At 37.3% G+C, this 26872-nt stretch overlaps 1 protein-coding gene across 1 annotated transcript; it reads left to right on the forward strand.

The window, feature by feature from the left end:
* The first annotated feature begins 20257 nt into the window (after positions 1–20257).
* Positions 20258–26609, forward strand: LOC145814942 (uncharacterized). Its single transcript, XM_082911876.1, has 3 exons — positions 20258–20713; positions 24393–24936; positions 26087–26609. Exons 1-3 carry the CDS (start codon positions 20288–20290, stop codon positions 26395–26397), a joined length of 1281 nt encoding a protein of 426 aa, XP_082768002.1. The 5' UTR covers positions 20258–20287; the 3' UTR covers positions 26398–26609.
* The last annotated feature ends 263 nt before the right edge of the window (positions 26610–26872 follow it).

A 26872-nucleotide genomic window follows, 5' to 3' on the forward strand; every position in this document is an offset into this window, starting at 1 on the left:
GTATCCAAATGTCTTCATTGCCAACAGGTCAAAGCTGAACATCAGCGACCTGCCGGATTATTGCAACCCCTACCCATACCAGAGTGGAAATGGGAGCATATCACGATGGATTTCATTGTGGGATTACCTCGCTCCAGAAAAGGTATGGATTCAATTTGGGTTATTGTTGATAGACTAACCAAATCTGCTCACTTCTTACCTGTCAAGACAATCTATAATGCGGACAAATTGGCTGTTATCTATATTGATGAAATTGTAAGACTGCATGGAGTGCCTGTGTCTATTGTTTCTGACAGGGATTCGAAGTTTACATCGAGGTTTTGGCAAAGCCTACAAGCTGCACTGGGTACTGAACTGAGACTGAGTAGTGCCTATCATCCTCAGACAGATGGCCAATCAGAAAGGACCATCCAAACTCTGGAGGATTTACTGAGAATGTGTGTCCTTGATTTTCAGGGAGACTGGGAAAGCCATTTGCCCTTAGCTGAATTTGCGTATAACAACAGCTACCATTCGAGTATTGGCATGGCGCCTTTCGAGGCATTGTATGGCAGAAAATGTAGATCTCCAATCTGCTGGGCAGAAGTTGGAGATGGGCCTTTGCTTGGGCCCGAGATTGTGTATGAAACAACTGAGAAAGTGAAACTGATACAGCAAAGACTGAAAACTGCACAGAGTAGACAGAAAAGTTATGCAGATATCAGGAGACGGGACAGAGAGTATGAAGTGGGTGATCACGTTTTTGTGAAAGTGACACCAATGAAAGGCCAGACTCGTTTTGGAGTCAAAGGCAAGTTAGCACCGAGATACGTCGGACCATATGAGATCATTGAGAAAATCAATCCGGTGGCGTATCAAGTTGCGCTTCCTCCCGAAATGGAGCACATGCATAACGTCTTCCACATCTCTATGTTGAGAGACTACCTTCGGGATCCGTTCCATGTAATAGAGCCTACCCACGTAGTGTTGAGTGATGACTACACTTACGAGGAACGGCCCATACAGATTGTAAACCGACGAATCAAGAAACTGAGGAACAAGGAGATCCCGTTAGTGAAAGTTGACTGGCAAAACCATGGTGGCGTGTATGCCACTTGGGAAAGGGAAGATGACATGGCCAAACGATATCCTGAACTGTTTCCACTGAATCCTGTTTTCTTCCAGAATGAAGGTAACTCGAGTTTAGAGGACTAAACTCTTTATAAGGAGGGGAGACTGTAACAACCCCCATACTGGTTACTGATTAATGACTGATTGATTACCGATAATCACCGATTACTGCTAAACGGAACTGATGATGACTGATAACTGACTGATAATTGAACTGATTAAAGTACTGAACTGACTGATTGAAATTGGAAACTGAATTGACTGAGTATATGTTAGTTAATTGCATTCTATCTGTTTGATTGTCTGATTATCTGTTCATGTTTATATGTTTAAACCGCTAATTGAAGGCCTTATCGGCGGCCGAATTAGAAACCGATTGGTGTTCCGTGACCCTCATAATTAATGTGATTTTATGGTATAATTTTCTGAAAACTGATTAGGTATGATTAATTAGATTAAAGTAAGCTAATTGAAGAGTTGGACTTAATTACCGTTTTGCCATTGTTAGTGGGCCCTTATTATAACATGTTAGAGCCTTGGTATGCTTGAATCAAACATTTTGCTCAGCTCATTCTTGCTTTTGCCGACTAGAGGGAGAGAGTTAAGGGAGAGAGTTAGATTTCACCTCTTTTGGCTTGGTTTTGCTTGGAAATTGAAGAAATTGTTGAAGTGATTGCATATTTGAGCTCCCTTCTTGAAATACAAGACTAAAGGTAGCTCCATTGTCTTCTTATTCATGTTTTGAGTGGATTCTTGCATGATTCATGCTTCCTTGTAGAACTAAGTCATGTTTTGGTTCATTGTTGTTGAATTGAAGCTCAATCTTTGCATGCATGTACATATATTGAAGTTTTGAGGTTGTAGTTCATAATGCCTCACATGCATGTCCATCTTTTGGTCATACTCCATGAGTTCATCTTGTTTTTGAAGGTTTGAGCTCTTGAAACAGCATTGAAGCTTTGAAAATGATTTATGATCATGCATGTCATGTTTGAGGATTGTTCTTGGGAAATGGTTTGAAATTGGGTTTGAATAAAACACCCTTGGGCTTTGATTTCTCAAATTGAACCTTGATTCATGTTATTCTATGTGTTTTTAAACGTTTTCCAGAAAATGGGCCCAAGAGGATTGGTTTTGATGCTTTTGAGCTTGGTTTTGGACCTGGAGCTCGAATCTGGGATTTCCAGATTTCAGTCGTCCGCTCGAGCGGGGGAAGTGCCGCTCGAGCGGGAAAATCGAGCTTCCAGCATCTTGCACTGTTTTACAGTCCGCTCGAGCGGAAGATTGGGCGCTCGAGCGGAGTCATGTCTCAAGCTCGAGCGGGCGTCGAGCGGGGATTTCACCCATCCAGTACTTTACAGTACGCTCGAGCGGGAAAATTTACGCTCGAGCGTGTACCTTTGTTGCATGACCGCTCGAGCGGGGAAACCTGAGCTCGAGCGGGACTCTGATTTACTGAAAATTCTGTAACTGTTTTCTGATCGCATTTTTGCATCCTCATCCCATCCTAGGCATTTTTAGGCCTAGTTTAAGACATCTTGATGAGGATATCGTTGTAGAACACACCAAGGCAAATTAGGGATTAAGTTATGATGTTTCCCAACTGTGTAGCTTAGTGTGTGTTCAACCTGTGAACTGTGTAGGGTTGGCGACTGGGGGGGACACGCTCTAGCATACCGTAGCCCAGAACTCTGTGAGTAACGATTGTGTAAAGATATGTTCACAAATGATTATTTTCTGAACAACTGAACTGTATTGTTTTCTGAACTGATTACTGTTAACTGAATGAACGTATGTCCTTTATTTCTGAACTGTACTGTGGCATCCTTAGCACCTACTGTTTACTGTTACTGTTACAGAGATTTCTGTCGGTTCCCTCGTGGAACCACTACTGTTTACTGACTGATGGCCATCATTACTGTTCGGTCTTTCAAGACCTACTGTTACTGTTATGCTAATGGATGTACCACATATGACTGTTTACTGTACTGAATGACCGAAATACTGATTGAATCGAACTGTTTTCATTACTGTAAGGACATTCATTCTAAACCCCTTTACGCTTTATGTTATTCACTGGGCTTTAGCTCACTGCTCATATATATATGTAGGTGTACAGGCACCAGACCGCAGCTAGCGGCGTCAGGGTTACTCCAGTTTTGTCAAGCCAGCCTTTGTGCCTCACTGCGAGGTTCCGAGTTGCCATGCTATGGCTTGGGGGTGTTTTGTCTGTTTTTCCCCCTTCTGTACTGTTTTACTGTTTTGTATAGACCGTGCTGTTTTGTACAGACGGAATGTTTTCTGTACTGTTCTGTAGGGTTGAGGCCCTAGTTGAATGATTGTAAATATTGTGTATACTGTTCTGCACTGTTTATGTATAAATGTGTGAAAAGTCCTTTTGCATACAGAATGTCACAGCTCAATGGACACTATTTATTTACTGTATTGGCTTCCGCCAGGCCCTGTACTCTGTCTTACTGTATTACTGTTCTGCAGGCCTTCGGTAATCTCGGATTACTGGCCGGTTACGGTGCTAAACCCATAGGGCCGGGTTTGGGTCGTGACAGTTTTGTGAGAAAAACCGAGCCTGAGGGCCGAGTGATGTGAGCAATACATATGTGAGATTGGGTAGGAAACATTCCTACAATAGTAGTGGGCTCCCCGCAAGCCTAGCCTTCTCCCGGCGATGAAAAGCGTCTAAGCCCATCAATGTCTCAGCCAATGTCATGGCAATGCAGCTCTTGCCCTCCTTCAAACCTTGGGCAACCTCGATCAACCAGACACTGAATCCAACGAAGCCCGGGGCAAGCAAGAAATGAGATAGCAAGCATATGTAAAGCGCGTGTCGCCGATAGTCCTGCCAATGATGGTCGTCGTGGTCACCAGCATCAGAAAACCAGCGAACCAAGCTTGGGATGTCCAGCTCCCCGTCGTGAATCAATGATCGAGTGTCATGCAAAGTGAGGCCGCACATTCGTCCTAGGGCTTGGACGTGGCCAAATCGGAGTTGAGGCAAGATTTCCTCATTACGCTCGGATTCCATCAAAGCTTGGAAATCTTCGAAAGTAGGACACATCTCTTGCCCGCTAAAGCTAAAAACGTGTGTTACCGGATTCCAAAACCTTGCCGCGGCATGGAGGAAAGGAAGATGCAGCGGAGTACGGCCCAGCGTAAATAGTGCATTGAAGTCGAAGCCTTAGAAGTTCAACTTTTTCGAGCCATCCAGAGAAGCAATCCAAGCTATGAGATTTTGGATGAGGAATGCCTCTATTTTGATGCAAAACTGAGATGAAATGAATGAACCACGAGGCTGGAACTTTTAAAAAGGATAAGGCATTGTTCGAGGGACACGTGTCAAAAAACTGGTGGTTGCCAAACCAGGTGGTCGGCCGACCACCTTTTCTGGTAGGCCAACCACCCCTTGGTCTCCAATGAAAAAAAGCTGGTCGGCCAGCTTCCTTAGGTGGTCGGCCATAGAGAGAAATAGGACTTTGGTCTTGTCCTAGATTCTAGAAGAGAGTTCCTAGCATTTCCATGCGTCGGGAGTCTTGAAGGTTCGAGCTTACCTCAGTTTTGAATACGTTCCGTCACCTAGATCGTCCGAAATGCATTTGTTTATCGAGTTGTTGTTAAGTCCTGCTTATCGAGTTGTTGTTTTGCTTATCGAGTTGTTTTGCTTATCGAGTCGTTAGGTTTTGTCGAGTTGTCGCGTTTTGTATATCGAGTTATTACTCTTTGTTTACTCAACGTTGTTGTGTCTTGCTTATCGAGTTGTAAACTTACTAAGGTTTTGCTGTTTCTTAGTAAGTTAAGTTGTTTAGTTTGTTTCGTCGGTTCACTACCTGACTTGGCAATTTTCAATGCACAATTTCATTCAATCTCATTTTCGTGCAAAATGATGCGATGCGATGCTAAGAACATAAAATATAACTTTTTTTTGAACAAAAGTTGTTTCATTCCATCATGCTTCTCTTTGTTACAACATTTTACAACAAGGGTACAAGTTTTACAGAAAATAAAATAGCCTATTAATGTACAATGTGCTACAACTACTAGTAAAAAAGGCAAATAAAGCAGGGAACAGCTGCATCAATACTATCAACTACAGGAATAAGAGGCCCTCTTCGTCCTCTTCTGCGGAACAGCCTCTGTACCATCATCATCATCTGGATCGGAGCTGCCATCCTTGGAATCCTCCTCGACATCATCTCCACTACCGGAACCGAAACCGGAACCAGAGTCACTCTCTCTGTCAGCGGATGTCTCTAATTGGGGATGCGCAGACTCATCCTCCACACTGGACTCCTCCTCTATGACAGGCGCTCTGCATCCACCTCGGCTGCAAGTCGAACCCCTTTTTCCAGCTCTCTGAGAAGGCCTAGATGGCCCGGCCTGTGGCCCAGTATGTAGCAGAGGCATCTGAAAAGAAAGAGCGCAATTTGAATACATCAGCCAAAGTATGTATATCAGATGCAGATGCAAGAAAACTACATAGAGTGGGTGTATGCAAATACAGTACATAAATGTGGTGTGTGTCAGATGTGCTCTACACATACAGTCAATCAATGCAGTGAAATGTTCAAGTTCAGCATGTCATCAGAAGTATGATAAATGCAAGAAAACTAAAGAGTACCGGGACACCGACGATGGACAACTGCATCTCTTTCCGCAGGACCATGCCCTCGAGTGAGGCCACCAACCCGAGCAATCCCTCAGTATACTCGCTGGGAGGCTGTAGATGCAAGTGCAAGTCATCAGTAAATGAATGAATGTCCAAGTATCTGAGTGATAAATCAAAGCTGTAAAGTATACCGGTGGCGAGTCAGGGTCTCTGACATATCGGTGATCTGGCATAGGAGGCTCTATCAGAATCGGGTAGGAAGTCCCGTATCGCCATCCTGTCAATTCAGTCGGGATATCTGGCCATCCGGCGTGATGATAAGTCAGAGGAATCGGAGGGACCAGTCCAGCCCCACCTCTCGATGTGCCGGCCCTGCTGGTCGAAGGAATATCTATAGCTCGGACCTGGCTCGATGATGGCATGCCAGCAGACCTCCTCGTGGGAGTACGGACACCTGTCAATGGAGGCATCAAGTATGTATGACGGTAAGTCGCATACTTCCCCTCCTCCAAATGTAGAAGTACATCGGTACCCAACATGGCGCTATCGACATCCTGGAGAGTGAGCCCCTCAGTAGACTGCATATCGTCCGGAGGTGCTGCGGGGACACTCTGCTCGGGGAAGCCCATAGTCTGGCGCATGAAGCGGTCCCCCAGAAACCAGGCCCTACCAACGGGCCCCTCAAATAGGATCCTGTACCGAGAAGCGGTCCATCCTCCAGCAAACTGAAATCGGGTATCTCCACCCAAGGGCGCCCAGGCCTGCCATGTGATCTGCGGATAACCAATGCATAAGCCGATTAGAAATCGTAAATGTGCAAGATGAATCAAAGATGAAAACATGAAGAACTGAGAGTTTTGAATTTCCTCGGTCGTCTGCACTGTATCAAAAAAACTGCCGCAGGTAGGAGAGAGTCTCCCGAGCTCTCGACCGGTACTGACCCTCAAATACGAGCGAGGAAGGAATCATGAGAGGCACCTCCACCTCAAGCCCCGGGGCTAGCATTGGAAAGTACGCGAAAACCCATAGCTGTGGAAAACAAGGCTATAGCCATCAGAATACAGAATGCTGAGTGCAGAATGTGAATACAAAATTACAGAGAATGCAAAATGCTGAGAGCAGAATGTAAAGTGTGCCGTGTGTGCAGTGTGCAGATAACGAAAAGCAGAAATGTAAATCAAGAGGGCAGAAAGTACCTCCCAGGCTCTCCAATAGCCGCCAATTATGTTCCCCTGTCCGCGGGAGGTCGCACTCATGTAGCAGTAGAGGGTAGCCAAGCCGGCGCCACCCCAGTCATACTGGCTGAACTGTGATAGGTCTACCAGAGCACTCAGCAGATAAAGTCCAACAGTGTTCCCCCTATCGGAGAACAGAGTGGTCCCGAAAAGGAACATCAAAAATCCCCGAGTGTACTGTGCTATCTCCTCGAGAGTCTCGGGCACAGTCTCCATGAACTGTGTGGAAAACCAAGTGTACCGGACTCGGCCCAAAAATCTGTCAACCGGTGGGCGAGCTCCCAACAGATAAATCCAAGCAGCCTCCCACTCACCCATATCCTCGTCATAGGGGATCGCCAGCCTCCCGAGTCAAGGCCCGTCAACACGGCAAATTCGAACGGGGTCATCGTCATGTCCCCGGTAGTTGAGAAATGGAAGGAGTTGGTGGCGTCCCACCATCTTTCTACGAGGGCGCCCATCAGGGTCCTGCTCGATGGATAATGTGATATCCCCGTGTAGAAGGGTCTGAACCCTGCCTGGTCAACCAGATCGCGAACGGCCTTTGGGAGCTCCGCGTACCACTCCCTGGCGATGATCAATCCATATCCTTGTGTAATACGGGAAGATACCTGCATTCAGAATGAACACATGTATTCAATTTCAAAATAAAGTATGTAAGCTGTGTGTAAATTAAATCAGATATAATGCCATGAGCTGCGTGTTGAACATGAAGTATATGGGTTGCGTGTTCAGAATTGAAGTGTATGAGCTGCGTGTTCAACATAAAGTATATGAGCTGTGTGTTCAGAATTGAAGTGTGTGAGCTGCATGTTCAACATAAAGTATATGGGCTATGTGTCCATCTCAAAGTTCGAGCTGTGTGTTCAACATCAAGTATTCGGGCTGCGTGTTCAGGCTTTAAAGACAGTAAGCTGCGTGTTCAACTCTCAACCAGTGTGTGCTGTGTGTTCACCTCAAAATTCGGGCTACGTGTTTAGACTTCAAAGACAGTGAGCTGCGTGTTCAACTCTCAACCAGTGTGTGCTGTGTGTTCACCTCAAAATTTGGGCTGCGTGTTCAGAAATACAATAGTTTGGGCTGCGTGTTCAACTCTCAACCAGTGTGTGTTGCGTGTTCACCTCAAAATTTGGGCTGCGTGTTCAGAAAGTCAAGTGATTGAGTTGTGTGTTCAGGCTTCAAAAACAGTGGGCTGTGGGTTCATCATCAAAGTGTGAGCTGTGTGTTCAACATCAAAGTTTAGGCTGCGTGTTCAAATTTCAAAACAGTGGGCTATGTGTTCATCTCAAAGTTTGAGCTATGTGTTAAACATCAAGTGTTTGAGCTGTGTGTTCAGACTTTAAAAACAGTGGGCTGCGTGTTCATAATCAACAAGTTTAGGCTGTGTGTTCAGATTTCAGAAAATAGTGGACTGTGTGTTCGCCGTCAAATAGTGGGCTGTGTGTTCATCATCAAAGTGTGAGCTGTGTGTTCAGAAATTCGAGTGCTTGAGTTGCGTGTCAACTTAACAAAATACTGTGCTGTGAGCTGTGTGCTAGAATAAGCAGAAGTATGGTGTGTGAACGTGTTCAGAATGAGCAGATAAAAAAATACATAGCAAAAGCATGAAATGCACGGAAAATGCAGAATACATTGCAGAAAATGTACAAGTGAAGTATATACCTCTCATGCCTGATAAGAGAGGTGGAACTCTGGCTCCCGCAGTAATAGATCTACAGGTGCTCGCTCATCAAAATCAGTGAAGTGGTAGAAAACGGCCCGAGAAAGGATGTGCACCGGAGGGTCATACCTCTCGGGAATAAATAGCAGAATCCTCGGAGGTAAAGACATAATGTCTGGCTCACCCTCGGCACCTAGAGGACCTCCGCCCTGAGGAAAATGACCTGTCATTTCGAGAAATCGGTAAAAAGGAGCAAAAATGAGCAAAATGAGCCAAAATTGGAAAAAGTCAACAAAAGTCAACTCTCGGGAAATGAAAAAGTCAACAAAAGTCAACTCCCGAGAAAATGTTCCAAATGTTGAGACAAACTTACCTCAAGTGGCGAAAATGGGGAAAGAAGCTCCGAAATCAAATTTTAATCGGTCCAAAGTGAAGAAAACTAAAAGATTTCGCGAAACAACTTTGCATGGGACGTTGGAAAACAAGTATATAGCGCAGATCTGAGGGAGAAAATGGTCTAGGAAGGAGGAGGAGCTAATTTCGGACCTGAAGTTGTGAGCAAAAAGTGTTTGGCCAAGTATATTTAAAGAAACAAATGCAAAAGTACCAAATTGCCCCTGTTTTTGGATAGGTGGTTGGCCGACCACCTTTTCTGCTAGGTCGACCACCCCTTTCACTAAACCTGGTCGGTGGTCTCCAAACCTGGTCGGTGGCCCTCCCAAGGTGGTCTCCAATGCCTCTTTGAGCTCCCTGCAAATTTTGGTGGTGATCGAAGTCCCCGGCACTCGAGAAAGTACAAGGAAAGTGCACTTTTCAGCACGAAATCCCTCTGCGGGAACTTCAACTCCAACTTTCGATGCGTGTTTCATCGTTACTCGCCGAGAGTGAGGTGTATCCTTTTTGAATACGTTGTGACCCTTCCGGGAGGTAAACCGGAGGTCGCGATTTGAGTTGTCCTCGTCGAAGCTTGCATTTCTTTGCTCAATGTTTTGTTTCAAACATGCTCGTAAAGTCGCACTTATCCAGCATTATTATGCATGCCACTCGCATTGTTATGAACATCGCTTACATTGTGGTGCACATTTCACCGGTATTGTCATACCTCCATGCTTAACTTGCGTTGTCACACGCGCTTCTTTCGCATCGCGATGCACTTTCCCATCGGCACCATGTTTGTCTGCATTCGATGTAGTGTTGAACATGTGTTGCTAACTATGTTGTGCTTGTTAAGTTTCTCTCTTTTGCAGGCACGACATTGTATGTACGGTTTATTTGAAGCTGGTGTGACCAGACGAACCGTACATGTATTGTATCTTCTCCGTGTGAGATGTAGCGAGAATTATGATTCTCTTACATTCTTACTGCATGAAATATAGTTGTTGCTTTGCATTCTTGCTTAAAACTATTGCATCTATTGTGAATATTTGCTTCATTACAGTTTGCTGCTTTGCATGATCATGAGTTACGTTTGACTTGGTGCATATCATTTTGCATTTTGCCCCCCGCCTGCGGGCATGCCTGCGGGCGCCTCTCTTTTATCTTGCCTGTTTGTCTAAGTCTTCGGCCTTGTCAAAAATGGGTCGTCTCTAGGCTTTGACATTCACTCCCGTCACTTATGACTTTTGAGTTCTATCAAAGAGGGGCAACTGTAGACACCCCATTTTTGACCGACCTTAAGACTCAGACGTCACCAACTGAGTGCTCGGTGATGTTGTATATTGTGCTCGTTCTGAGGTTGCAAAGTCTCGACTGAGAGCCTTGCCTCTGGGCTTCGAAACCTTTTCGTGCCTTGCCTCGGTTTGCGAATCAGGTCCTGTTTTCTCTATTTTCTCTTCTTGAAGGGAGGGAGAGGTCGCGTAGACCATCTCTCAGTGGCCGTAGGCTACATTTTGTGGTCGTAGGCCATTTTTCCCGTTTGGAAACCAGTTTCCGATTTTTGGAGCCGTCGGTCGTGTGCCTCGGTTCGGGACCACTTAACTACCTCCGTTTGCTCTGATTTTGGCACACACCTTGTTTCCTCTCGTTAGAGGGACACTGTGGCCCGGGAGACCACCTTCGTGGTCGCACGCTACTTTCGATGCTTAATAGTCAGTTTTCGGGGCCCCCGACTGCGCGTTTTGGCCCCCGAACCTTCGTTTTGCATCGGTGTGGGTTCATTTTTGGCATGGACCCTAGTTTCATTGTTAGGAAGGTGGTAGTAGGGTGGGAGACCACCTTTTCTCCTTGGAGACCACCTTTCCCCGGTTGGCCGATTTTTCTTGACAGGTAAGTGGTCTCCCTCACTTTTGAGCCACAATTTCTGGTCTCCCATACCACCACTAAGTTGCATTCACCTTGGAGACCACCAATATGGGCTGGCCGACCACCTTTCAAGCATGACCCTTTTGAACTTAGTCGACCGACCAGGGGGAGTGGTCGGCCGACCACTTGAACTGGTCGGCCAGCTCTCTGCAAATTTGTCTCAGTAAGTGTGTTCCAATTGTGCCAGCTGAGAGGCATTTGCTGCATCCTCCATACACGTGTATGGACGATGTTTAATCTTGATTTTAAGCTTCCAAGAGAAGCTTTGGCCTCTCTTCTCTATAGAGGAAGGGCCTCCCTTCCTTTGCAAGGGTTCAAAAATTGTTGAGAGGCATACACCATATCTCTCTTTGTATCTCTCTACTCTGAGCCCTAAAGTGTGAAGTTCTTGCCCCTTTTGCATACAGTTCCATAGCCTAACCCTTCCACCATTGCTTGGAGGTTCTTGGAGGTTGTTTTCAGAGGCTAAGGGGTTGCATCTTTGGTCCAGAAGTTGCTGGAGTTCTTGGCTACAAGGGTAACACTCTTATTCCCTCTTTTGGTCCTTATTTTGCTTCATCTTTTAACTATACTTGCAAGCATATTTTGGCTTTGTCATAAACTAAAAAAAGTCTTATTTTCAGCTCCTCTTGAAGTTTGTTTAAGACCATTTTTCTGTTGGGGGTCATTTTCCCCCTTGCATGCTTGTTTTGACTTTGTTGTGAGCCATGCATCTAGGCCTTTGCATTGGCCTTCATTTGACCTCTTACTAACATGTGTTTTTGAGCCTCAAAATCAGAGAGGGGTGACCCTCTCACCCTTTGTTTTGTTTACTAGCTTTGTTAGCCTTACAAAGGAGCCCCTATTTGCATGTTTCAAAGCCATGTTTCAGGCCACTTTTTGTGAGTTTTGTGACCTGCATAGGCTCTGTCCAGAGCCCTTTTTGCCATGTTGAATGTCTATTATGCATGTGTAGAGTAATCATCTTCAAGGCCTTCCAAAGGGGCCTTTACTTGCATGCTTCCTAGACTCATTTCAGGCCATTTTTAGTGAGTTTTAGGGCCCTCATAACCTCTATCCAAAGGTAGTTTTACCATTTTGTGTGTCCATCATACATGTGTAGAACAACCCTCTCATTGGCCTTTCAAAGGAACACTTCATTCTAACATGTGTTGACTGAGTTTCAGTGGTTTTTTGGTCATATTTTGGCATGCCATGTTTCTGTTTTTGGCTGGTTTGGTGGCCCCTCATGTGCTTCATATACATGTAGTGTAAACCATGCTTACTAGCCTATGTTGCATGTTGTTTTGGCCCTTCATGTTAGCACTTTTTGGCCACGCCTTAAATTGAGTTTGTGCATATTTTGGACTGCCTTAACTCTATTTTTGGGTCTCATGGTCGAATGATGCTTGTTTTGCATGCTTGTAGTTCAATATCCATGCCTAGCTTTGAGATTTGAGGTCTATTGCATGCATATACTAAGGTGTTTTCATGCTTCGGGGTCATTATACATCATATTTCAGTGCTTATATGAATGCCATATTCCCATGATTTCCACTCTTTAAACGTGTTTGAGAGTTGTGCATAAATGCCTCGTTTTCGGACCATTGCATGAGCTTCGTTTCTTTACATGTTGAGTCATCATTTTGGGCCATTTTTCCACTGTTTCAGACCTGCCTAGGGTCTGTTTGGGGCTGATTTTGCCATTTATACATTGCTTTGTGTACCTCTAGTGTAACCCGTTTCACTAGTTTCGGTATTCGAGCCATCTTGCATGCATTGTGTGACATATTTGCATGATTCGGGACCATTGTACATTATGTTTCAGAGCTGGAAAATGTGTGTTTGCATGCCATACTTCAACCTTTGCCATGCTTAGTTAGAGTTGCATGTTGTGCCTTAGGATTGGTCCTTTGCATCCGTGCATGTTTGCATGTATTTCGGTTGTCTCATTTCCATCATATGGCCATAGATGTGAGTGTGGCTGAGGTCCACTCATATTGGTATAAGTCCATCTTGCATGCCATTTAGTTCATGTGTTCATGATAGTCTTCGTAAGTGCATTGTGTATGCCATGTTATGTCACGTGCATTGTGTATGCCATTTTAGCCCATAGCATTGCGTATGCTAGGTTACATGTTAGTCGCATTATGTATGCCATCTCATTGCTTTGTGTTTAGAGTAGGGTTTAGTCCGAACACGCCGACACTCTTGACTATCCATGATAGAGTTGTTGGCTTTACTTGCTTATATGTGCATTCATTTCACATCGAGTCGTGCAATTCGACTTCTCGGCCATCATGTATCGAGATGCGTGATTGGTGGCACAAGGATCGAGGGCTACACTCCCTTGAGCTTGTGCAAGGACGGATAGAGTGGTCATGCACATATTTGTTGAAAATACATTGCCTTTTCTCTCTCTTGCCTTTGTTGCAGAAAAACCAGAAACCAGAGGTGGAAATTGGTCGGCCGACCAGATTTTCTGGCAGGCCGACCACCCTCTTTGGTCTCCACCACAAAGGGTGGTCGGCAGGTGGTCTCCCATGCTAATAACTGGTCGGTGGCCTTCCCAAGGTGGAGTTTCAGCCTTCTGGAGTTTTGTGCAAGTTTCTGAGATCAATTGCAAACAAAGGTGAGGCGAGACGTCGCGATAGAATTTCCCGACAAGGCGACCCGAGTATGCATGCATCCTTCATCATTCGGAACGAAGCTCAGGCAGTCCATTGCAAGTAGCATAGCATGCTAGTTTACTTTGTTTACCTAATTCATTTGTTAAGTAATTAGTATTGTGTAATAATTCGTTATTTATTTTAGTTGTGTAATATTCTTTCAGACCCTCCGAGAGAGGGCCAATTGTTGTAATAAATGTGCGTGTGTGTGATGTATGTCTTCCAACCCCACGTATTTCTCCCTTTTATTTACCAGCTTATGATGGTTAGTTTAGGGCATGTTTCAATTAGCATACTTATGATAGCATGTTTGCATTCATTTATCTGTCTTGCACGCACCAGGCTCGGCGCACCATACTAACTGCATTGTATTTCAATTCCGCGTTGAATACTTGTTAGTTGTAGCATTTCACATGCCATCTTTAGAATAGCCGAGCCTATTGTAGTTGCATTCCTACATGTTTTGCATTAGGCATTTCAGCATAGTTAGGATCATGCATGGATTTCTAACATAGCTTCTGTTTTGGCTTGGAGTACTCGGTAAGTGTTTATGCTTTAGCATCCTTGCATGTGCGTGAGTGACTGCAATGATAGCATGCTTACCATGAGGCTATGTGCTTATGTGATATACCTGCCTGAATGTCTGTGGGTGAAGGTTGGATTATCTGAATTGGAATAATGCATTGACTGTGAGTTTTAAGCCCACTTGAGAGTGGCAAACCATCACGTTTTCTAAGCCTACCTGAGGGTGGCAAATCCACGTCTTAGCCTACTTGCGGGTAGCACCATCAAACCATTTTCAAAATAAACAAATATGAGACGTGTTGTTCCAATTCAGGCGATCCAGTCTATACTTGTATGCTGTGCGCATCACGTAGTAAATCTAGGCTAATAACCGAAATAAGAATGCATAATGTTTTCAAAACTTGATATCATGGTTAGTAGAGGCCGATCTTTGATCGGGCGAGCGGGGGTGCTCACGAAGTGACCTTCCCCAATCGTACCCAAGTTCCCGAGCCGAGGCAACTTTGGTGATGACGGACACGTGGCCTTCGGCACGAGTCAGGGTTTCCTAAATTCTTCTAAAATAAAATATTTAGGTGGCGACTATGTATCTAGCAAAGCAGTCCATGTTTGGCGTTTCTTTCTAAAAATCTGTTTTCCAAAACGATTTGCCAAATTTGGACTCTTTGATGATTCGTTGGTCTTGCATTGCACTCTGCGAGATTAGACACAGGACCGTGACTTTTGAGTCCGAACTGTAGTGAGCCCAATGAACAAAACGGGATTTTCCTCCCGGGACGTTCGGGGACGTCTATAGAGGGCCAATGGTTATTTAAATCCCCTAAGGCATGGGACCTTCGTGGTGGTACTTATAAAATAATTACTCAAAACACATTTTAATAAACAGTTATATCCATGGATTTTTCTTATTATATAAAATAAGTTTCATAAATTAATGATGCCAATATAATTTATAAAACACAAATTGCGTAAAATAAATTATGGTAACTTAAAACATACATAAAATATATAATGGTAACTCAAGATATAATATTATTCACCTTGAGATTAATTATAACTTTTACTTTTCGTTCACTGCGACTTACTAAATACTCCAAATTGAACTCAAAGTTTTATATATAAAAAGACACTAGAGAACAGAGAGAGAATAAGAGAGTTTGGAAGATGAGGATGCTTTTGATGATTGATGGATGACTATATATATAGTGAAGATGGTGTGCGGCGCAAAACGGCTTGGGGCACACGTAAGTTGTTGTACAAAAAATGTTATATTTTAGTATATTTTGGCCTAGGAAAAATATATAGAAAAATATAATAAAAATATCATTATACTCAGAAAATAATATTGAATAATAATATAAAGTTAAAATTATTTTTTTGAAATCATTTATAATTAAATAATACTAATATAAAATTTAAGGGACAACTTAAATTTTTGGATTGTTACACATGCAATTGGGGGTCTCAACTTTCAGGGCTTTTCAATGTGGCTGAGTTGTGAAGGTGGTAGGAATCTACAAAAGCCCTGTTCTTACAACCACAAGAGGGTCGTGGAATAATGATGCCCCTCCTAAAGTTAAATTCTTTGGTTGGTTAGCATGGAAATGAAGGATTAAAACATCAGTATTTTTGCAGAGAATTGGAGTACTTAATGAGGATGCTAACACTGTGTGTTTGTTTTGCAATTTAGAAGAAGAGTTAGTGAATCATGTTCTGTTTTTCTGTCACCTGGTATAGAAATTGTGGTCTATTGTTATCAAGTGGTGGGAGATGAAATGGGTAATACTTGGTTCCATTGAAGGTTTACATCAGTGGTGGTCTGGTGCTAGATTTAAAAGACAGTTTTTTAAGGGTCTCGTTTGGGAAGTAGGCTATTTTAGTTTTTAGTTATTTTAGTTGACTAAAAATTTTTGTGGTTGAATTTTTTGTAATTAGATGTGATATTTATAAAAGAAAAAATGAAATGATTATAGGTTTGATGTGACATTTTATCTGCTTTGTTCTTTGGTGATGCCAACTACTCAATCTTGATGGCTTCAGTTTTGCTCTTATTTTGTTTCTTGTTGGTAGTATGTTATTAGTTGGCTGTTGTTGTGCTTTTCTTTTGGTTGGTTTTTCACTAACTTTGATTGTGTGCTAGCACATGATTGGGTGCGCATTCCGGTGCCAACCTAATTAGGATCGTTTTGTTTCACTATGATACTTTTTGCACTCATTCATTTCCTCTATTGATGTAATAATTATTCATTCATCGATAAATGTTCTTTCTTTTGCTGATAAAAAAAGAAAAAAGAAAAAAAAGAATAGGATGGTGGACAATGGTAATTTTGACATTTTAGAATGTTAAACCAATGACATAAGAAAAATTCGTTTGGTCAACTCACAGTTGACTAACAGATAGGTCTATTTGTTACACAAAATTCTAATGCAGGGTAGGTAAGTGATATTTCAAAGAATAAAGGGGATGGTAGTGTAATTTTAGAGAAATTCAGGGAGTTTCAATGTAATTTATCCTAATTATAAACATATGGAACTTTCCTAAAATACAAACCGTTAAAGTCCGTATAAAGAAACCACGTCATTTTTAGACTTTTGAATAACACCAAACTTACAAGAAGACTATTTTACACCCTAAAACATTCCTAAAATACCAACTCCTTAAGTCCCTATTGTAGTATTTTGGGAGGTACGAAAAAAAAGTTAATTTATTTGTTTTTTTTTTAACTTTTTTTAAAATAGTGTAAAAAAATAGAAATGTGATGTGATCCAAATAAACTAATAAGTCAATAAATTTACTTTTTTCTTACTTCCTAAAATGGCCCAAAACAGCACCTAACTTACAAAATGATCTTTATATCCCTTAAAACTTAAAACTTTTAGCTGTCGATCAGTTTGTTTGGGATTTTTATTTTTAAGATGGAAGTTGATAAACAGAAATAAATAAAAAAATAATATTCTATTAATTTTCAGATAATCAAAAAATAAAAGAATTTACATCACAATATTTAATAGCATGGCAATCTATTTAACCCTATAAAGGTTGGACTTCTCTCATATTGGAATTTCAACATGAGAGAACTTAAGGGGCCAGTAGAGCTCACCACGAGTCTCGTTTCGATAATCTGAATTGTTCATTTTATAAGACTCTCAATGTATATTATCTATGAAAAAATTTAAGACGATTCGATAATTGTAACTTTTTCATTTTATCGTATTTGTCTTTAAAAAAAAATGATTGGTTTATTTCAAAAATGTATTTGTCATCTATTTTTCATAGACAAATATGATAAAATGAAAAAGTTATGATTATTGAATCTAACTAATTTGTTTTATGAATCATATACATTGAGAGTCCTATAAAATAAACTGTTCTAATTATCGAAACGGAACTTTTGACGAACCCTATAGGCTCCTCAAGAGAAGCTCAACTCTTTGATCTATGGACAACATCGTTGTGGTAAAACCTTTTTTCAATTTATATTTCAACTTTACAAACAATGAGCAAAAAATTATACCACTTATTTTGATATAAAATTATATATATCTATCTATATTATTAATAAAAAGAACACCCTAGTTGGTATTCTGAAATCATTCTCCACTTTAAAGTCAAGTGCATCCTTCACTTTAATGCAATGATTAAATAACCGGACTGGACTAACCGGTTCAACCAGTAGAACTAGTGACCGGACCTAATTTTGATCCGAATGAGCCATAAAAGTCGACCTAGGCCAAAAACCAGTCTTGTTTGCAAAAATTGGAAAAACCAGTGGTTCAACTTACAACTAGTGAATCGATCTCGGTTCTTGATCAACCTGCCGGATGGAAAATTTTGCTTGCGTTTGGTTCTTTGTTGGAATTATTATTCTAATAAAAAATTTTTAAAACTCATAACTAAACACACAACTCAAAACTACTCAAAATTCAATTCAAAAATTATTTTCAAAACCCATAATAACTAATCACACAACTCAAAACTCTTTTTAAAATTCAAAACCAAACTTTTTTCAAAATTCTATTTTAAAAATTCAAAAAATATATTTTTTTATTTTTTTTGAAAATTATTTATAGAATCATGATTTGAGTGTTGAGTCGTATTTTGAGTTATGAGTTTTGTTTGGTTATAAGTTTTGAAAAGAGTTTTGAGTTATATTTTTTAATTTTTTAGATTTATTTTTTTTAAATATTTTAAAATTTTATTAATTTTATTTTTTCAGGGTAAATATTTTATATTTTAAATATTCATTTATTTATTTTAATGTGCATTATATTTCATACATTTGGGTGCTGTAATTTTTTTAAATGTTTTAAATATTAAGATTTTTTATTTTTTTATTTTATAAATATTGTTTTAAATATTATAATTTTTTTGTTATGTGTTTAGTTATGATTTGAGTGTAGAATTTTGAAAGTAGTGTGGAGTTTCGAATTATGTGTTTGGTTATGAATTTTAAAAATAGTTTTTGAATTGATTTTTAAGTTATATATTTAGTTACGATTTAAGTGTGGGATTATGTTTTGAGTTTAAAATATTAAATTTAAAAAATTTGAATATTTACAAAATAAAATAAAATATTTAAAATAAAAAGTATTTAAATAAAAATTATATATTTAAAACAAAAAATAAAATTTTCTTAAACATTTTTTAATATTTTAAAAAATAAAATCCAAAAAAATTTTAAAATATAACTCAAAAACTCAAAACTCAAAATAAATTTCAAAATTCTTTTCAAAACTCATAAACAAACAAATTTTCTTTTTTCAAAACTCAATTCACAATTCCACACTTAAATCACAATTCCACAATCAAATAATAATTCCAAAATTAAACCAAACGGAGCCTTGTTTTATATATATATATATATATATAAAGATTTTGACTAAAAACTATTATTTCAAGAGTCTCCTCTTATGAGGAAGAGTCTCATTGAAAACTTGAAGAGATCATGAAAGTCTATTCCTATTTATAAAAAAAAAAAAAAAAATTCAAAGAGAACCTAAAAATTATATGTGAGTTTCAATCAAATTGTTCGAATCATATTTGATTGGAAGGAGAGTTGAAAATTTCATTTACCTCCAAAATTAAATCTAACATTCAATCAATTTGTTTGGAATGAATGTTAAATTTTTTTTAATTACTTTAAAATATTGAATTTTTTATTTATTTTTTTATCAATTATGACTTTATTAAATATTATTAGAAAATACTATGCAACTATTTTTTTAATTTTATTTCTGTACTTATATATATAGTTATTTATAATTATATATTATTAATTATGATGTTACGGTTTGACTGTTTCAACTTGACGGTTGAACTGGTGATCTGTCCATCCGATCCCTTCTCTGGTTTGTTTACTGATCTGATTTTCAAAACATTATTTTAATGCCAAGTGTCCATTTTATCATTAAAAAAAAAATTAAAAAAAAAATTGACAAATAATGGACATGTGCAGCCTTCACTTTAATACCAAATGTCTATTTTGTCATAAAAAAAAAAAAAAATTATTAGACAAACATATAATGAATATGAGACTTGAACTATAAATAAATAGTATAATGAAAAAAATTGTTATCACTTGAATCAAACATAATAGATATAATAAATATTTTATTTTATTTTTATTTATTTAAATTATACACGTATGCCAAACACTAATATATATATATATATATATAAACAACTTTAATAAACTAAAAAATAAAAAAAGACAAAAAGGAAGAAAAAAATTCTTATGCCTGTGCCTCAATTTGAAGTGTATTATGGACTTATTTTTATAATCCAAACCGTTCATTTTGTAGGATTTGTTGAGTACTTCATTCCTACCAAAAATCATATTAATCGGATATCAATTACTATATGATCGATAACCAAAAAAAATAAACAATAAGTTTTTCTTTTGACAAATGACATAAAAAATATGTAATTTGATCATATAATTATTGATATCGAATTAATATAATTTTTGATAGACATGAAATACTTAACAAATCTTACAAATAAACGGTTCAGATCATAAAAATAAACCTATAATATATCTCAAATTAAAACAGAACAGTCAGTGCTGTGCCTAACCTCATTTCCCCAAAAATCCCTATAAATAAACCCCTTCCATTTTTCAGACTTCTTTGCCTCTCTCCAACCTACCTTCTCTGAACCACCACCTTCTCTGAACCCCCCCAAACCATGGCAACACAGCTAGCTATTGCATATCAACATGGCGGTTACAACCACAACAGCACCACCAGCGGGCTCCTCAACTCCATCTTCATGACGACCGTGAACACGGCAGCGAAAACCCTCGTGGCGGTGGCATCGAGGACGAGGGCGGAGCACGCGGAGCGGTGGCGGCCGGCGGACCACATGAGGTTCATGGTCATGCTCATGACTTGGTTTTCTGTTTGGGTTCTTAGGGTTTTGATGGATCACTTCCCTTGTTCATCAATATTCCGATCAAATTATCTACTTCAAGGGTACTCCTCCACCGTTGGATCGTTTGACTTTCCACCGCTACCATCTTCGGCATTGACTCCTTCTTCTTCATTGGATTTGGTGTTGCACGATGGCTTTGATGGTCCTTCTGTTCAAGCCCTAGGTCGATCTATCACACATGTAAGTGTTGTCTTTTTTGTTAACTAACTTCCAAGAATAATATATAAAAAAAAAAATATACATATTAAAATTTATTAAAATATAAAATATCATTGTTACACGACTTTAGTGAATAAAAATTCATGTTTGGTTTGTTTGCGAAGTTCAAAAAAAAATTAAAAAAATTAATCTAGTGAATAAAAAACACTTGAAGTTCTCATGATTTTTCACTTTTTTAATGTTAATTTTTACCAAAGTTAATTTTTGTTTTTATTTAATTATAGAGATGTTTTCGTCACATCATTTTGTGAATTGATTATATATAAAAATTTGGTAAAATTTTTTATTTGGGTTCATTTCTCGAAATCTATTGTTTGAAGATTTTATTTTAAATTTTTTAAAAATATTTGTTGAAAAAAATACTTATTGTTTTCAAATAATTTTTTTTAGATGAGAACATTTTTTTAATATTTATTTTTATGAAGTTAATTTTTATTTAAAAGGATGCACTCACAAATTATATTGGAGGACATTATGGTAATTAGGGGAGGAGTAATGATTGTATACACCTGTCGTATTTAATTCCAAATGTTTCTTCTTTAGTTTGACACGTGTTGCATGTTGGGTTTGTCGGAAGCGAGGAAAACATTCACATTTTTGTTTTGTTTTTGTTTTTTTGTTTTTTAAGTTTTTGTTTTGTTTTTATATTTTTATTGTTATAAATTATAATTTGGTCGGATGCAGAACATTCTTATTCCTTGAGTAACCCCATCTTGATGGAGGTGTCACAAAAGCATAATTTTTTTTATTCATAAACTATTATTCTAATGATTTATAAATATATATATATATATATATATTAGAGAAATGAGACTTAAATATATAGGTCATTAAAATATTTTCAATTAAACTATTTTACATGTTTTAACATAACTCAAATAGCTCTTGATGACGCATGATATATATAGAACTTATTTGTTCATTTCGATTTCTTTTAGTTTAACCAAAAAAAGTATGTTTAGTGGAGTTGTTTTTTTAAAAAACTTTCAAAAAAAATTAAAATTATTTATACAAAAAAAATAAAATTTAAAATTTAAAGTTATTTTTACCCCAAAAAGCATCATATGAAAATAATAAATTTTCTTTCTTTTTTTAAACTAATTTTTGAAATTCTGAAAATTCAGCCGAACAAAAAATATCGAATTTGGATATCATTGAGGTGTCACCTTTCAACTCATAAAAATTTATTGGTGAGGCATAAGATTGTATAAAAAATTCGTTTGGCATAACCTATATAATCCATCTTTTTATCTTTTTATCTTTTTTCCATCACATCACCTCTCTACTTTTCTGCACATCTTTTCGTAAAAAGACAAAAAGTGCACTTTTTTAGTACACCCCAAACCAACCCTTAGTACCAAAAATTGTAGTCTTGCTTGTCATAAAATTGTATTCATAGTTTTTTTTTTAATTTTTTTTATATGTTTTTATGAGCTTGAACAATCATTATAGATAGAAAATAAATACCAAATAACTATTTTTGTTTTCTATTTGTTTATTTTATTCCTCCAACTTAGGCATTATTTGACATCCTAGTGTATTATTTTTATTTATTTTTATCTTTTTTTAGTCATATCACCTTTCTATTTTTTTTACACATTTTTTTTAAAAGTCAAAAAATATACTCCCTCTGTCCCAACATAATTGTCCCTTTTGGGAAATCCAAATTTTTTTGGTAGTACAATTATTGCACTTTAAAAAAATTAATTTTTCAAAATTACTCTTTGATAGTATATTTTTTGATAAATATCAATATCATAACTGTATTTTTTATATTGTTAATGAATTTAAAAGAATGGCAAAATGAAAAATTTATATTATTTTTGTATTTAATTTTTGAAAAAAAACTAATATTTTGGAACAATAAAAAATAAAATAAAAGACTAATATTTTAGAACGAAAGAAGTATTTATTTAGATCATTCCAAACATCCTTCCACTTGCAATAATTTATTTATTTATTTTTCCTTCATCTCTAAGCTACTCTTTTGTTTTTTCCTTCTAATTAGAGTGTCAATTCGGTTTGAAACTTCAGGCAAGATTTTATACGTCACGGTGTCTATACATCCAACACGCCACGTGGCACTGGGGAAGCATTTTTTTTACGTGCAGACAGTTAATCATTTTTGGCACATCAGGCTACCACGTGTCATACTCGGTAGTTATTTTTGTTTCAGCAATAATTGAAAGCATTAATTTTGATACTCTAATCAAGTACTAATGATATGATAAAGAGAAAATTAATAAATAAATAAATCAAGATCAAAACATCACATTACAGTAAATGAGGCTTACTGTCAACTCATTAGGAAGACTTTAAAACTCAAGAATTAGAATTTCAAAACATTTTTATTTTTGTTTTGCAATGTAGATCATGTAAAGAGATTAGCGGTTATCTTTGGTTTTGTTTTTAAATTTTATTTTTTGAATTTTTTTAAAAATTAATTTGGTGATTTTTTTTTTTAAAGTCATATTTTTTTTAATGATTTTCTCATTTTGAGATAAAAATAATATTAAAAATTTAAAAATATTTTTTTTTATGGTTTAGTTATACCAAACTAGCTTGTAATTTTTTAAAAAATTTCAAAAGAAATTCTGAAAATTAAAGTATACAAAGTCATAATTTTGATGAAAATGTTAGACATTTTAAAAACTATTTATTGAAAATTATACGCAATATTTACATATGTGTGAGTTTCATATGGTGAGAGTCCTACGTCATATTGTTTAATTTTTTTGATAATTCTTTTAGGATATCTAGCATTGTTCAATTCATGTGAGATTCACACATGTATTAATGTATTGCACATTATATAAATTGTGTTTGATTTCGTAATTGAATTATATATGTACACAATATTTTTGAAAGAAAAATACAAATGATAGTCTTTCAAGGCGTCAAACGTCATCGACATATATATATATATATATATAAAAAAATATATTAAAATTTATAAAAGTAACAAAAATATTTTTAAAATGGGTAAAAGATGTATTGAGCTTTTAAATTTTTTGACATTTTGTTCCTCTTAATGATAGTTTAATAGGTTGTCATCAACATGATTAATTGAAAATACTTATTTGACAGATGTAATATGTTTTTGAATCTCTGATTGAGAACGAACTTGTGAATGGAAATAAATTAAATTTTGTTTATATGTATTTTTCTTTCGAAATCTTTTGATAAATTCAGAATTTAAAAATTGCATAGTGATGGAATTTTAGAATTTAACATAGAATCCAATCCACCAAAATAAAAGTGAGAAATATTTTTTTAAAAAGAGAATGTTTTGTCTTCAGTTCCAGTTTGAACTAGACCAAGTAGTTCAAGCATCTAATAAATTGCGATAAAACAGTATTTTATGGCAAACAAAAGCTTAGAATTTTTCTACTAACTCCTACTCAAACATTTTTTTGGCTCAAGTCTATACGAATTTAATATTAATCATGAGTCAATCGACTAATCTAGTTTTTTATTTAACATAAAATTGTGACATTGGATTATTGCAACATGCCAATCAAAATTTAAACCGAAAACAAGTCAATTAAATTAAAATTTTATTAATTCGTATAACGTTATTGTTCGACTCATAATTATACTCTTCACATTATGTTTAGCACATTCCCATTGGCATTTGTAGATATTTGCATTGTTAAATGAAATGCCAGCGTCATCGAGAAAGTACCAGTTCGCAGTGGCTATGGCCGACAAGATCGTGGACGAGAATTCGAGGAACGGCCACGTGGAGCTCTTGCAGATCAATCGTGTGGCTCTCGGTTCCGCTTTCGCGCGTACGCTAGGCCTCCTCTACCGCTCCCTCAAAACCAAACAATCCGTAAATTATGGCGGTGGCGCGTGGACTTCCACCATCGTACGCGCACTTCCACTCGGCTCCTACGTGGCGCCTTACTTGAAGGGTTTAGGGTTTTGCGTCAGCGCAATTTACTCTACAGTGGCCGGTGGCGGCCAATCGGAGAAGCGGCTGAGGGCGGCGGCGGACGGTGAAGATAGCGCCGCCGTGGTGGCGGAGAAGTACGCGCAAGAGCTGCTGTGGATAACCAATAAGCTGAGGGTGTGTGGGGCCGTTGATGAAGCTGTGATGCAGTGGAGCCTAGCCTCGGGTCTAGCAGCTCTCTCTCTTACATCCAATCCGAGGGTTCAAGGTTCCATTGTCAAAATCTCATGTGAGTGACCAATCTATTTCTCTTACTTTCTCATAATAAATTTTAGGTAAATTATATTTTACTTAATTTTGTTTTAATTCACTCGATTTTCACTCTAAATATTTGATTGCGCATATGAGCGACATATGAGTTAACTTTATTTAATTCAATATTTATTTTTTGTCAAAAATCTGAAGGACAATATGAATTGGACTAAATTTATACAAAACTAAAATTCAAATTCAAATTTAGTCAATTGAAAGTCTAGCAATCAAAATGTATGAACTACTAATATAATTTGCTCTAAATTTTATTTTCCTTTCAAAAGTATCAACAAGTCCTAGAATTTTTAAAAAAACACTTTTTAATTTAAAAAAAAAAATGTTCAATTAGTTTTTTAATTTAATGAAATTCTCATCTAACTTTCTTATAATATAATTACACTATGATTTATATACTAAAATAGATAGAAAAATAATGACATGAAAATAGATAGTAAATAATTTGTTTATCAGATTTTTTTTTTTTTTTTTTTTTTTTGAAATATCTAATCCTAAGTGAAAATTAATATTATAAATACTAAATTTAACATCACATTGTTTTTTTGGTTTAAACATCAAAATAATATAGCTATGAAATTTTGGATTATTAGACCTAAATAATAGCTTTTTGTTTTTTGTTCTTTTTGAACAGGTATATATGCTCATGGTATGCCATGCTAATGTGATTAGAAAAAGAGAAAAACAATTATTTTTTTCTATGGAATTATGTCTTTTATCAATACCTATCGTTTTATAAAAAGAAAATTTGTTTTTATCAATAATTTTCATATATTTTATCATTTTGAAATAAAAGATTCGACACTTTGGCTCAACATTTCAAAAATATCACTATCAAAATGTTTTTATTTGTGTGTAATTGTCTGTCTAATATTTTCTTGACATTTTTGGCATGTAACTTATTAATTAACCATTAATTTTTATCAAAATAAGTTTGGAAATACATAAACTAGTCATAAAATCAGACACAAAATGTATATAGATAGACAAATTTTTCTAGAAGTGGGTCTCGTTAACAAATTTTATAAAATTTTACTCATTTTTGTATATTTTATGTTCTATTCTGTATTTAGTTTACGTGTTTTTAACGCAACTATTCATGTCATATGCAGCTATACTTTTTGGAGAGCTTACCAGAGGAAACCTAGATATTCCAAGCCAAGTAAAGTTCAAGCTGCTAGTGCTTTGGCTTCCATTGTTTTGTTATGCAGACAATGGCCTTGCATATCCAGTCTTGACAGGCTCTGAAAAGGTGGAGACTGAGAGAGCAATAGATGAAGTGATCTCAAGCTTGCCTGTAGTGGATCAAGAAGTGGTCCTCACAAATTGGCTACAAGACTTTGCGATTTCGCCCTCTGAATGGCCTAACCTGCAAATATCATACGATCGGTGGTGCCAGTCAACTCGCAAACTTGTCCCATGAACTCAACACTGGATGTCTTGAGGGCCGCTTAGTCTATCTTTTACTATGTAGTGGCTAAGTTTCCATTGAAACATCTATGGTTTGTTCTCATTCCATGTGTATGTACTTTGGAACCCTAATAAATGTTGTACCTAGATGGTGAGCATACTCTCACCCTATGGTTGCTTATCTAAATAAAGAAAAATGAGTGAGAGCACTAATTAGTGCTATCACTAATGATGTGGCAGTGGGCCCCACAAGGAATGATTTGATGTTTTGGCTTTGGTGTTATATTTTTTTTCTTTTTTTATTGAGTATCATGTCATTAGTGATCTTTTTATAACTCCAAAATTAGTGGTCTCTATCATTGTTGCTAAATAAAACCTGCCATGCGTACAATCTATCCATAAACTTACATGCATGTATATAATGTAATGTTATAGAAATAGAAGTTTCATTCAAAAAATTTATATAGAATTATGTGGTTTTTAGTCGT

The sequence above is a fragment of the Camellia sinensis genome, unplaced genomic scaffold (assembly GCF_055761805.1).
Source record: "Camellia sinensis isolate YWXY unplaced genomic scaffold, ASM5576180v1 Unanchor14, whole genome shotgun sequence".
NCBI lineage: Eukaryota > Viridiplantae > Streptophyta > Magnoliopsida > Ericales > Theaceae > Camellia > Camellia sinensis.